General features: G+C 41.6%; 1 protein-coding gene across 1 annotated transcript in view; it reads right to left on the bottom strand.

The window, feature by feature from the left end:
• The window catches only part of PDS5A (PDS5 cohesin associated factor A), a 130,590-nt gene extending 120,837 nt beyond the window's left edge, over positions 1-9,753 (bottom strand). Inside the window, 2 exon segments of the mRNA XM_030314000.1 lie at positions 8,375-8,552; positions 9,405-9,753. Of these exon segments, the coding sequence (XP_030169860.1) occupies positions 8,375-8,512 (138 nt within the window). The 5' untranslated portion in view covers positions 8,513-8,552; positions 9,405-9,753.
• Between the last annotated feature and the right edge of the window lie 2,671 nt (positions 9,754-12,424).

The raw sequence follows: 12,424 nt of genomic DNA, 5'->3' as shown, positions 1-12,424 counted from the left end.
AACTATACATTACCACTTGCGTGGTAAAGTACTTGCTAAAAAAAGTTCAACCTGAATCTAAGCATGAGGCAATGAGACAAAAATAGACTATGGAACTCCTATAAGGCAAATGCTTCAAAAATGTCACATCGTAAATAACTCTCCCCTCCAAAAACAGTGACAGAACTTTCTAGATTAAAGTAGACTAAAGAAACATTACAAATGCAAATGATCCTATACTGAAACTTGGATGGAGGAAAAAACCCAACTCTTAAAAAGTCATTTTTAGGGCAACTGGGAGAATTTTATTATGGATAGTATAACAGATAACTGTACCAATTTGAGTGTGATAATGATCATTATTCTAAGAAGAATGCTGAAGCATTCACAGGCAGAATGTCATGATTTCTGCAGGTAGCTCTCAAATAAAAAGTGTAGGTTTGTCTCCCTCTGGGTGCGTGTACATGGAGAAACATAAAAGCAAACAAAAGTAACAAAATGTTAACAATTGGTAAATCTAAGTGAAGGGATATGGGTGTTGAAGGTACAATTTTTTCCAACTCTCCAGAAGTCTGAAATGTCTCAAAATAAAAAGTTGAGGTAAATCTTTTTCTTTTTAAAAAGAGAAAGAGAGAGCCAAGTGGGGGAGAGCGGTAGAGGGAGAAAGAGAATCTTAAGCAGGCTCCATGCTCAGCGCAGAGTCCAACCTGGGGCTCAATTCCACGACCCTGGGATCATGACCTGAGCCAAAATCAAAAGTGGGACAATCAACCAACGAAACAACCCAGGCACCCCCCAAAAAAGTTGAGATAATTCTTTTTAGATAATTCCTAAAAAGGGGGTAGCACTGGAAAAATCATCATCATAATTAGGCAGAAATACTCTCTAGTAAAAATTCAAATAATAAAAGAAACAGGATTTTAAGATCAAATCATGAGACTCTCCCATAATTTTTCTCTAACTAGCACATATAAAATTTTTTTTTAATTTTTAAAAATGTTTTATTTATTTATTTATTTTTTTAAATTTTTTTTTTTCAACGTTTTATTTATTTTGGGACAGAGAGAGACAGAGCATGAACGGGGGAGGGGCAGAGAGAGAGGGAGACACAGAATCGGAAACAGGCTCCAGGCTCTGAGCCATCAGCCCAGAGCCTGACGCGGGGCTCGAACTCACGGACCGCGAGATTGTGACCTGGCTGAAGTCGGATGCTTAACCGACTGCGCCACCCAGGCGTCCCTTATTTTTTTTTTTTTAATTTTTTTTTGTTTGTTTGTTTTATTTATTTTTGAGAGAGAACGTGAGCATGGGAGGGGCAGAGAGAGAGGGGAAACAGAGAATCTAAAGCAGGCTTGGCACCGTCAGTGCAAAGCCCAATGTGGGGCTCAAACTCAAGAACCGTGAGATCATGACCTGAGCTGAAGTCAGATGCTCAACCAACTGAGCCACCCAAGTGCTCCCCATTTATTAAAAAAAAAAAACAATTCTTACAAATTTTTCCTACAGTATTTAAAATAAACTTTACAAATTTAGCAAGTTGGCTGCAGATATATACTACTGTTTTTGAAATTAAGTGTTTTTCAAATTTATGAATACAGCTACAAAGTTTGTAGTTAGCATACTCTAATTTGTCATAAGAGCTCCTGTGGTAGATTAAAGATGGCTACAAATTCCTTTCTTCTTCCATTGAGAAGCAATCATTTTTTCTCCTATTGAATGTAGATTGGGCCACAACTACTTTAACCATTAAAGTAAGGTAGACATGACATTGCCAGTTCTGAACCAAGCCTTTAAAAAGTACCGGCAACTTCCTCCACAGTGTCTTAGAGCCCTGAAACCATGCAGAGAAGCCCAAAGATTACATCATAGATAGGAAAAAAGAGCACAGCTGAGTTCAGCCTTACAGCTGTTCCTTCCAAGGCACCAACTGTTTGAGAAGTCAGTGTGGATCTTCTAGACCAGTCTAGACACCAGCTGAATACTACTGAATGAGCACAGTAAGCAATGTAGAGAAGAATAATCAAGCTAAGCCAATACTTACCCAAATTCCTGATTCACAAAATTGTTAACAAGAAAATTTGCTCACAGATGTCAAAAGGTAGAAGCAACCCAAGTGTCCACAAATGAATAAATAAAAGTGGTTTCATACATACACACACACAGACACACACATGTACACAGTGGAATATTATCCAGCCTTAAAAAGTAAATTCTGATACATACAATGTGGATGAACTTTGAAGACATTATCCTAAGTGAAATAAGCTAGTCACAAAAGGACAATATTGTATGATTCTTATACTAGGCTCTTAAGAGTAGTCAAATTCAGAGACACAAAGTAGAAAGGTGGTTGCCTAAGCTGGGGGAAGGGGGAATTAAGGAGTTACTGTTTAATAGATACAAAATTTCAGTTAGGGTACATGAAAAAGTTTTGAAGATGGACGGTAGTGATGGTTATACAACAATGTGAATGTGCTTGTTACCACAAAACTGTACTCTTGAAAATGACTGAAATGATAAAATTTATGTTATATTTATTTTGTCCCCCGCCCCTTACTTGCTCTTTTAAACACTAGGTTTGGGGTGTTTGTTACACAGCAGCAAATGACCAAAATAGTTCCTCTATGCAAATGGAAGTCTAAAATAAGAACTGTGCTACAGTTAGTATTACTTCACAAATACACATTGGCTATATTTTAGGGGTTCATTTTAAGAAATCTTGCCTATTTTTTTAAATATTTATTTACTTATTTTAAGAGAGAGCAAGTGCACAAGCAGGGAAGGAGGAGAGGGAGAGAAGGAGAGAGAGAATCCCAAGCAGGCTCTTTGCTATTAGCGCAGAGCCTGATATGGAGCTCGATCTCACAAATGGTGAGATCATGACCTGAGCCGAAATCAAAGGAGTCAGACACTTAACTGACTGAGCCACCAGGCACCCTGCCTATTTAAGTTTTTAATTTCTTAGCAGAATCTTTTGCATTAAAACAAATATTAAAATATGATATATGGACAGAACTGAGACTAGAAGTTACATACTGAATTATATGTAAAATTAGCATCCTATGTGGCATTTAGGAATAAATAAAATTCTTTCATGGAAGTGAAAATAATTATAACCAAAGTATGTATTTCTGGGGTCCACCTGGAGGAAAAGAAAGGAAAAGATTTCATGGCCTTCCTGCCTCTAATCTATTCCTCCCCTCTCCCAACCTACATTTGATGAGAAAAGAGTGATGCTCTACCTTAATTAAGCACTCTATATCCTAATTCCTAACTATATCAAACAAGGCATACTACAGAAAGCAAAAGTGAGAGTGTGGGGCAGAGGGGAATTGTGGACACATAGAGGAAAGTGACAGAAAAAATACAAAAACACAGAAATAACAGCTGGTGGGAGAAAAATGGGGGACATATTCACAACAATAAAACCCTATTACTTTATCTTTCCTAATTCTTAGCACCAAAGTAATAAAAATTTTGATTTCTGTGAAAAAAAGAATATGGCAGATTTGGGTATGGAGTTAATAGCCAGAGAACTGTCTGGGGGTACTGAGCTCTTAAGACCAGGTAATAAGAAATGGACATAAGAAACAATCTTTGGGGCAGCTGGCTGGCTCAGTCAGAGGAGCATATGACTCTTCGATCTTGGCACTGTGAGTAGAGGTTACTTAAATAAAAACATACATACTTAAAAAGAAAAAAGAAAAAAAAAGAAACAATCTTTAACCTGCCCGCCCCTCTCTCTAAAAACCAAGCCTTATCAAGGACTTCCCATTTCCAAAAAAGCAAGTAATGAACAAAATGTGAATAGCATGTAGTTCTCTGGTAATACATGATATGAGACAGATTGCATATAACAAATTGTGGGCAGAAGCACTTAATGGAACTTTGTACAACACTGTTTATAGGTGTATTTGAATATGTTATAAAAGTTATCAGACATGACTGCTACATTAGTTTCAGAATCCTTAACTATATAGAAGGCAGGCCATTTGTGAACTATTGATCTTGATGCTTAATGTAACCTTAGTAGTAAGCTACCTGCTATCCTTTCTAACAGATAACTAACATTTGTACAGCATATAATTGTACCATATGTAAGCAACAAAACTGTTTATATATTATTTTTTTAAGTAGGCTTCACACCCAATATGGGGCTTGAACTCACAACCCTGAGATCAAGAGTTGCATACTCTGAGGTGTCAGGTGGCTCAGTTGGTTAGGTATCTGACTTTGGCTCAGGTCATGATCTCACAGTTGGTGAGTTCAAGCCCTGCGTTGGGCTCTGTACTGACAGCTCAGAGCCTGGACCCTGCTTTGGATTCTGTGTCTCCCTCTCTCTCTGCCTCTTCCCACCCCCCACCCCCCAATTCTGCCTCTCTCTGAAAAATAAATAAAACATTAACAAAAAAAAAAAAAAAAAAAGAGTCGCATGCTCTACCAACTCAGCCAGCCAGGCAACCCTAAATAACAAAACTGTTAATGATCATTTTCAGCTTTCTGTAACTAGGGTTAGTCACAACATCTCAGGCTCCATTTCTTCATCTGGAAAATCAGGACAAAACCAAATAACCTCTAAGCTACCTTTTGGTTCTAAAATTCTACTATCTACATTATCATCTCTGGTATATAATCTCAGATAAAAAGTTGGTTGCCATTCACAATATTTTCAAACTATCCTATTTCAAAAACAAAATTATTTCTCTATTCTATTACTATCTTTTCTAATCCAACATTCATTCACTGAACAAGTATCTGTTGGGCACCTATGTTCCAGGCATTAAATTTGGGAGTTGGCAGGGTATAAAAGTAAACAGACATGGTCCTTGTATTCGCAAAGATTACATACAAGTTGGGGAGACAAACCCAATACACATATGCATAAATGTATATCATAACTGTAATAAGTGATATGAAGGAATTAAAAAAATATGTAATGGGAAATCTAAGAGACCTCCTCTAAGAACAAATGAGTGACAGAAGAACAAATGAATGGCACATGAAGTTGAGACGGGTACACATATGGATCACATAATGTGGAATCAGTTTAGGCAGAAATGAACATGGCATGTACAAGTAAGTGACAGAAGGCCAGTGTGATTGGACATAAGAATATGTGAATTCCTTAGAAGCTGAAATTAAAACTTGCTTTTTTTTTTTTTTTTGAGAGAGAGAGACAGAGAGAGAGAGAGAGAGCACATGTGCCAGCAAATGGGAGAGGGTGAGAGGGTGAGAGAGAGAGAATCTTAAACAGGCTCCACGCCCAGCGCATAGCTTGAAGCCCAAAGCAGGGCTCAATCTGACAGTGAGATTACGACCTGAGCCAAAATCAGAGTTGGATGCTTAAATGAGCCACCCACGCGCCCCTGAAATTAAAGTTTCTAATGTATCTAAGTGTTTTAGCAATTCCAAAGACCTACTCTAAGAACTACTTTCAAGAAAGTTTCAAAGCATCATAATACTTTCTAATGTTAAAAAAAATGCTGTCCTGCATCTTGCAAAACAGCAAATTAACTTAGACTCCTTTCTCTTTTCACTTTACCATTTTCAAATGCATAACAAAAATCACAACTTCTTAGTTCTACTCAGTTTAGATTCCTTTGAAGGAAATCAGCTCTAAGAATGAAAATAAATATGATGCTATTGTTCTGGCTCTGCCATTTAGTTGCTCTATGACTGATCTTGGTGCATGTTACTTGGCCACTTTGGGCCGAATTTTCTCTTCTGTGAAATATGGGGAGTTCCAAAATTTCTTTAAACATCTTTGTAAGTCCACAATTACGGTTCTCTTGTAAAAATGCTTGTTCCATTCTTGAATACTGAAGAGAATGGACCAAACATCTCTGAATTCCACTGACCAAGATTTTACCTGCCTTTAAGCCCTGTTTGTACTTATACAGCATCTGAACATTGTTGCTATAATAAAAAAAACTACTAAATTTATAATACTGGTGCATAATGGTCTAATAAACACAAAAATTATCAAAAATAGTTAAACACTGTTAAAAATCTCCACTTCCTATGAGACAGTACTACTTTAACCAACCAGGGATTCCTAGAAAGTACAAAGTCAAAACAGATTTAGAAAAACAGGGGAAAAACAAAATCATAAGACTGTTGAGAAAATTTAAAAAAAAATTTTAAGATTTTAATGTTTATTTACTTTTTTTGAGAGAGACAGAGTGTGAACAGGGCAGAGGCAGAGAGAAAGGGAGACACAGAATCCGAAGCAGGCTCCAGACTCTGAGCTGTAGCCTGACTTGGGGCTTGAACTCAAGAACCTGCAAGATCATGACCTGAACCAAGAGTGGACATTTAACTGACTGAGGCACCCAGGCACCTAAGAAAAGCAAAATTTTAGCAGGATATTCAAAATGGTTCATATGTATGTTAATTTTAACTTCCACAAGAACTCATAAGAAATAGATATCCTAACCCAGGAGCACCTCAGTGGCTCAGTTGGTTGAGCATCGGACTTAGGCTCAGGTCATGATCTCACTGGTTGCTGGGTTTGAGCCCCATGCTGGGCTTTGTGCTGACAGCATGGAGCCCAAATTCTGTCTCCCTGCCTCTCTGCCCCTTCCCTGATCATGCTCACTCTCTCTCAAAAATACACTTTAAAAAGAAAAAAAAAAAAGATATTCTAACCTAATGCTCATTGTAAACTTGGTCATATGCCCATTTATGTAACAGTATTTCTGATAATCTACCTTCAAGCACAGAAGTACATATAGTTGTAACTCTTTTTTTTTTTAATGTCTATTTATTTTTGAGAGAGAGAGAGAGAGAGAGAGAGACACACACACACACACCGGGAGTGGGGGAGGGGCAGAGAGAGAGAGAGAGAGAGAGAGAGAGAGAGAGAGAAAGACAGAATCTGAAACAGGCTCCAGGCTCCGAGCAGTCAGCACAGAGCCCAACTTGGGGCTCGAACCCACAGACTGCAAGATCATGACGCAAGCCGAAGCCAGATGCTTGTGGTAACTCTTTTTTAACCAGATTATCCATCACCAGAAATCAAGATTTCAATATTCTTAATATGAAAATAAAAATTAAAAGATCTATACTTAACAGCTTTGTATTTCATAATTTTTCAGCATCTCCAAACATTCAATATAACCTTAAGGAGCATCAATCAAGCACCTCACTTCACATATACCTAGTATCAAGTTTATTTTAATGGAAGCTACTGTGCCCTCTTCCTTCCCGAGAGGCAACAAATTGCAGAATCTAATTAGATTTTAAAAACTAAGCTACAGGAATACTTTAAATATTCATTAAACACTCACAACATTGTAAACACTTACTAGGCACTACACTAAGCTCTAAGAACAAAGGGGCAAGATGATTCCCTAAAAATACACTTTATCAAGTTGCCCAAGATAGAAATACTATCAACATTGTTTCTTCCCTAACCTCCCACCAAGTCTAATTGATTTCTAAGTAGGAAACATTTCTTAGATCCTTCCCTACCTCTCTTCTCACTACCACAGCCCCACTACAAGATTTCAACATCTTTCACCTATGTTCCTATTAACAGTTTCCTAGCAGGACTCCCTGCCTCAAATCTTTCCCTTTCCTTGCTCCAACCTAGCCCCAGTTGTGACAACCAAATGTCTCCAGGGTGGGAGTGGGGGTGGGGTGTCAAAGATGCCCTGGTTGAGAACCACTGCATCAAGTTGATCCCTTGACAAAAACAGCACTTATCCTGTAAGGCTGTGGGCAAAATCTATGTCTATGCAACAGAAAGCAAAAAAACTGACCAACCTAAGCTGAAACTTACAACTTTAATCTTAGGATCATCATGCTTTAAATAAGCTAACTTTATTAAAAAGAACTAAAATACTCTCTCTTGAAAACCCCTTTGAACATGTGGACCTAAATCATCACCTTACTTCAATTCTGAATTTTGAAGTCAGTACATTTTGTCAAAGTTTAACCATACTAAATACATATTTAAGTTTCTGGATATTAGAAAATTGTGACAATTTAATAAAATGCCCTTGTGATTAAATCAGTCTCCTTAGAAGCTGATGAAAACAGGAACTTTCCTAGGCAAACTATTGCCTACATTTAAGGTTGTAATCTACTATGAACAGTATTCTTATAAATATTTCTAGAAAAAAGTTATAGAAACACTTAAATTCTTATGTTTGAAAAAACAGGCACACTCCTTTTAATTTCCCATAATGATTATGTCTCTACAGAACTTACTATTCAAAGATATAGCCAAGATAGAACAATACTTCTCGGAGAGAGTAAAAAAGGAGACTATAAGATACCTAAGAAAACCTGGTAGGTGACACAGTAAAGGCCAGGCCTAGCAGTGCAGTAACAGGAGAGAGCACCTCCCACCACAGAGGTCTAAGTGTGAACACTGTGTCCAGATGCTTACCTTCAGTCGCTTGATCATTTCATCCGTGGTGATCTTGTCGGTGATCTCCTTTACCCCCGGCGGGTAAGCGATCTTCCCATCTGCACTCACGACGCCACAGAGGGCAGTGGCAGGCTTGGGCTGCGCGGTGAAGTCCATCCTGGGGGACAACTTTTCTTTCACAGTCCTCTACCGGCCTCTATCGGTCAGAAAACAAAAGTTCAGCGAGAAAGGGGAGACTTTGTAACCTCTTTTTTCATTTCAAAAATCTCTAATCTGCAAAGGGCGCTTTCTCCAGGGAGGCCGGAGACTCGGCTGCGGCCCCGCCGCTCGATCCTCCCGGGCCTGGACCCTGGTGGCCGCCCCGCCGCCCCCACTCACGCGGGCCCCGCCAGCCCCGGACCCACGGGGCTCTCCAGCACCAGCCGCCGCGGCCGCGGGAAGCGCCAGGCAGCGCCAGGAGTTTCCCATTCCACCTTTCACAATGAAATCCACCCCCAAGCACCGAGGTCCGAAGTTTGGGATCCTCCCGAGCCTGGCGAGGCCCCCAAGGCTCCGGCTCGGTCGGAGAGAAACCCCGAGTCCCCGCCCGGTCGGTCCCCTCCGGGAAAGGAGACGCGAGGCCTATAGGGCTCGGCTTAGGCCGCAAAACTAGGGACCCAACCGGACCCACACGCTACGGCGGCTCCGGGAGACGAATGCCTTTGCCGGGCCGAGCTTCGGGACCCCGGGCGTCCCCGCCACGCTCTCGCCCCTCCCCTGTCCCGCGGGAGGGGAAAACAAGCCGCCCTCCACCCCAAACCCCACGCCAGGAAGCGGCTGACGCGGCTCTGCACTTCACATTTTGTTCCTTCAACTTCGGGTGAGGGACCCTGGCGGCTTCTCTCGGCTCCGACTGCTCGGCGCCGTCCGGCGCTGCCCAGGCCTTACTGGTACCTCCGGGCAGCCCCGCCGGGCCTAGGTCCCGCGCCCCCCCCCCCTCCGGTCTCCCCTTCCGTCCTCTCCCTCCACCAACCGAGGGCGGGAGCCGAGCCGCCGCCGCCGCCTTTACCTCCTCCTCCTCATGCGGGCGGAAGGTGCATCGAGCGCCCGGGCCTCTGTCAGGTGGTTGCGCCGCCGCCCCTCGTCGGGCTGCACACAAAGCGGCTCCGCGGGTCCCGCCGCCGCCGCCGCCCGCCCCGGAGCGGCGCTGGGGCTGGCGGTGCCGAGGAGGAGCAGCCGCCGCGGGGGGAGACGCGGGGCGACTGTGCGCTGGGCGGGGAGACACTGCCGCTCTCCGTCTGGCCGAGGAAGAGCAGCCTCAGAGAAGGCTCCTCCGGGAGCGTGTGCGCCTGTGTCCGCCCCGGACCCCCGCGGCCCGCCCGTCGGCACCTAGCGCCGGCCGGGTCCGCCGACCGGGACCCGGACGCCCCTTGCAGCGGCGCGCGCCCGGCCGTACGTGCCCCCGGGAGCCGGCGCTTCGCGCACACACCAGCCGGTCACGCGAGCGGTGCGAGAGCACGCGAGAGCAGGGAGCGCGCCTCGCTCCCTCCCCTTCCTCCGCCGGCCGTGCCTCCGCCTCCCTCGGGCCCCGGGCGGCCGCGCGCGGGGCGGACAGCGCCGCCACCCGGTTGGCGCCAAGACTTGCCGCGCCGAGCGCCTCTGGGAGGATTGAAACCAAAGGGCAAGCAGAGGAGGAGCCCCTGTGGCGGGAAGCGAACCCGGTCCCGGCGGTCCTGTAAGGGCACGAGGGACGAAAGGAGCTTTACGTTATGCCGTGGAGATGAGCTCATGACTTTTGGGGATCATGAGAGACTTGACGGAACTGGTTGAAAGACTGTTAATTACTCGGTGAAAATGAACGGATTTCCTCTCCAGGGACAGAAGATCTGCAAACTGAGGAAAAGTTTTACAATATGGCACAACATGAGCTACTCAGTCTTGTTTCTTCGGACAGTCACTGGAGTTTGCCCTCCCCTCTTTGGATTTCTAAAATTAATATTTTGAAAGTTGCAAAATATGAAATAGCATTGAGTCGAGTAGTTCTCAACGAAAGGTCTGAAACGTAGGTTTCCGGACTCCACTCTCAAACCTAGAGAATAAGGATCTCTGAGAATGGCACCCAGAAGTGAGCATGTTTACAAATTAGCTAGATGGTTTTTGTGAATATGGGGAAAAAATAATATGTTTAAAAAATGTTCTAAGTATACCCAGCATAACTTTTTCTTTCATCCAAAGGAAAACCCAATGCTGCAGGTTTGAGAAGTTTAATGTATTAAAAAAAAAAAAAATGAAGCAAATGAACCTCAGATGCACACATATCAGAAGAGGAAGTTGAAAAAAGAATGCAATAATATGAAATAGCATTCAGCTCTTGAAACTGACCACTACCAAAGTTTAAAATTATATTAGATTATTATTTCTGATGGATATCCATTGGTGTTTACTGGGTCTGAAAAATATTAAAGGTACTGTACTCACTGAATTGTTTTTCAGATATATTACTCAAGGGAGTGATCATCTTGGAATAGAACTGGCCACAGTTGCTGATTTGCTAGGACTGCCCCAAAGTCAATGCTTTGTTCTTGGACATTTAGAGTACCAGACAATCCATTGAACTTCAATGGTCATTAAACCCATCGAAATCTACTCTCTTATAGGCGCTCCCTCTCAAAGTGTTTTTTTTTTTAACCTGTCACATTTAAATAACAAAAGAGTGGTGCTTTTCATTTTTATTCTTTCTCTGAGTAATTTACCCATTATTAAGTGGAGTTTTGTATATGCTCATAAATTTTAATTTTACACAACTTATGACTTTGTTAATATTGTTTGTCTTTATGAACACTCACAAGATAGTAAGTCCTAAGGATTACAACACATAAATAAAACTGAATTTATACAGTTCTAAAATTCAGGAATTCTGAAATCTCTGCTTTTAACCTCTTTCCTTAAACTTTATTTCCACTTGGAGTAAATGAGAAGGGATATGTTTATTTGTGCAGCAATTATTTAAAGTGCCTGCTAGCAAGGCTTTGGTTTGGGCACTGAGAAAAAAATTGATAGTGGGGAAAGGGACCAAAATCCCTGCCTGCCCTGGCGGAGCTTAATTCATTTGGGGAGAGATACACAAGAGAATAAATAAATTGCTATGGAAGAAAATGAGTATAGGAAGAATGCAGATCACATCTAGCCTTTTAGGCATTTTGGTCTTTGGAAGGACTTTGGCTTGTACTATAACTGAGATGGGGAATTGCTGAAGTATTTTAAACAGAGAAGTAACATGATATGTGTTTCATGAGCCAGGCAACTTTGGGCAAATTACTTAGTCTTTCTGTGCCTTATTTTCCTCATCTGTAAAACAGGGATAATAGTTTCTCTCTCAGAGGATCTTTATGAGGAGTAAATAAGTTGCCATTTGTAAAGTGCTTAGAGTAGTAACTGGCACATACTAAACTGTACATAATTTATATACATATACACACACATATATATATATGTACATATAATATGAAAGAATCATTCTAGCTACTGGGTTGGAAACAGCATAGAGATGCAAGTGTAGAAGTAGAGTAACCAAGTATAAGACAACTACAAAAATCCCGAGGAAAGATGTTAATAAGGACCAGGTAATAACAGTGAAGATGATGAAAAATGTGACTATACAACATTTGAAAAGTGGCTAATGCAAACAGGGAAACAATTTTAAAATCAAAATAGCGACATATGGCTAGTGACTATTGGACAGTACAGTTCTAGAGTACAGAGTTTGGAAGAGTGATTGACAGAAGATGAGGGTGGAAAATAAGTTGTTCATACTAAATGCTACAGATGTTGAGCAGGATGGTAGTTTAAAAGGATGAACTGGGGTAATAAGAGAGTAAAGCTGTGCATAGTGAAAGTGGACTAAAGTAAAAATATAACCAAAGATAAAAATATTCAAGATATTTAAAGCAGTTCTTAAAAATGTGTTTATTCCATTTACTTGAAATTACTTATTTGCTTTTCAATTTGAAATGTAACTAGCTAAATCTGTCCTGAGTAATTTCGCAAGTTATAAATATGAATCATCCCTGTACCTCTGGTCACATAGAA

This window comes from Lynx canadensis, chromosome B1 (assembly GCF_007474595.2).
Source record: "Lynx canadensis isolate LIC74 chromosome B1, mLynCan4.pri.v2, whole genome shotgun sequence".
NCBI classification, from domain to species: domain Eukaryota; kingdom Metazoa; phylum Chordata; class Mammalia; order Carnivora; family Felidae; genus Lynx; species Lynx canadensis.
This window is presented reverse-complemented; position numbering and strand designations above follow the sequence as displayed.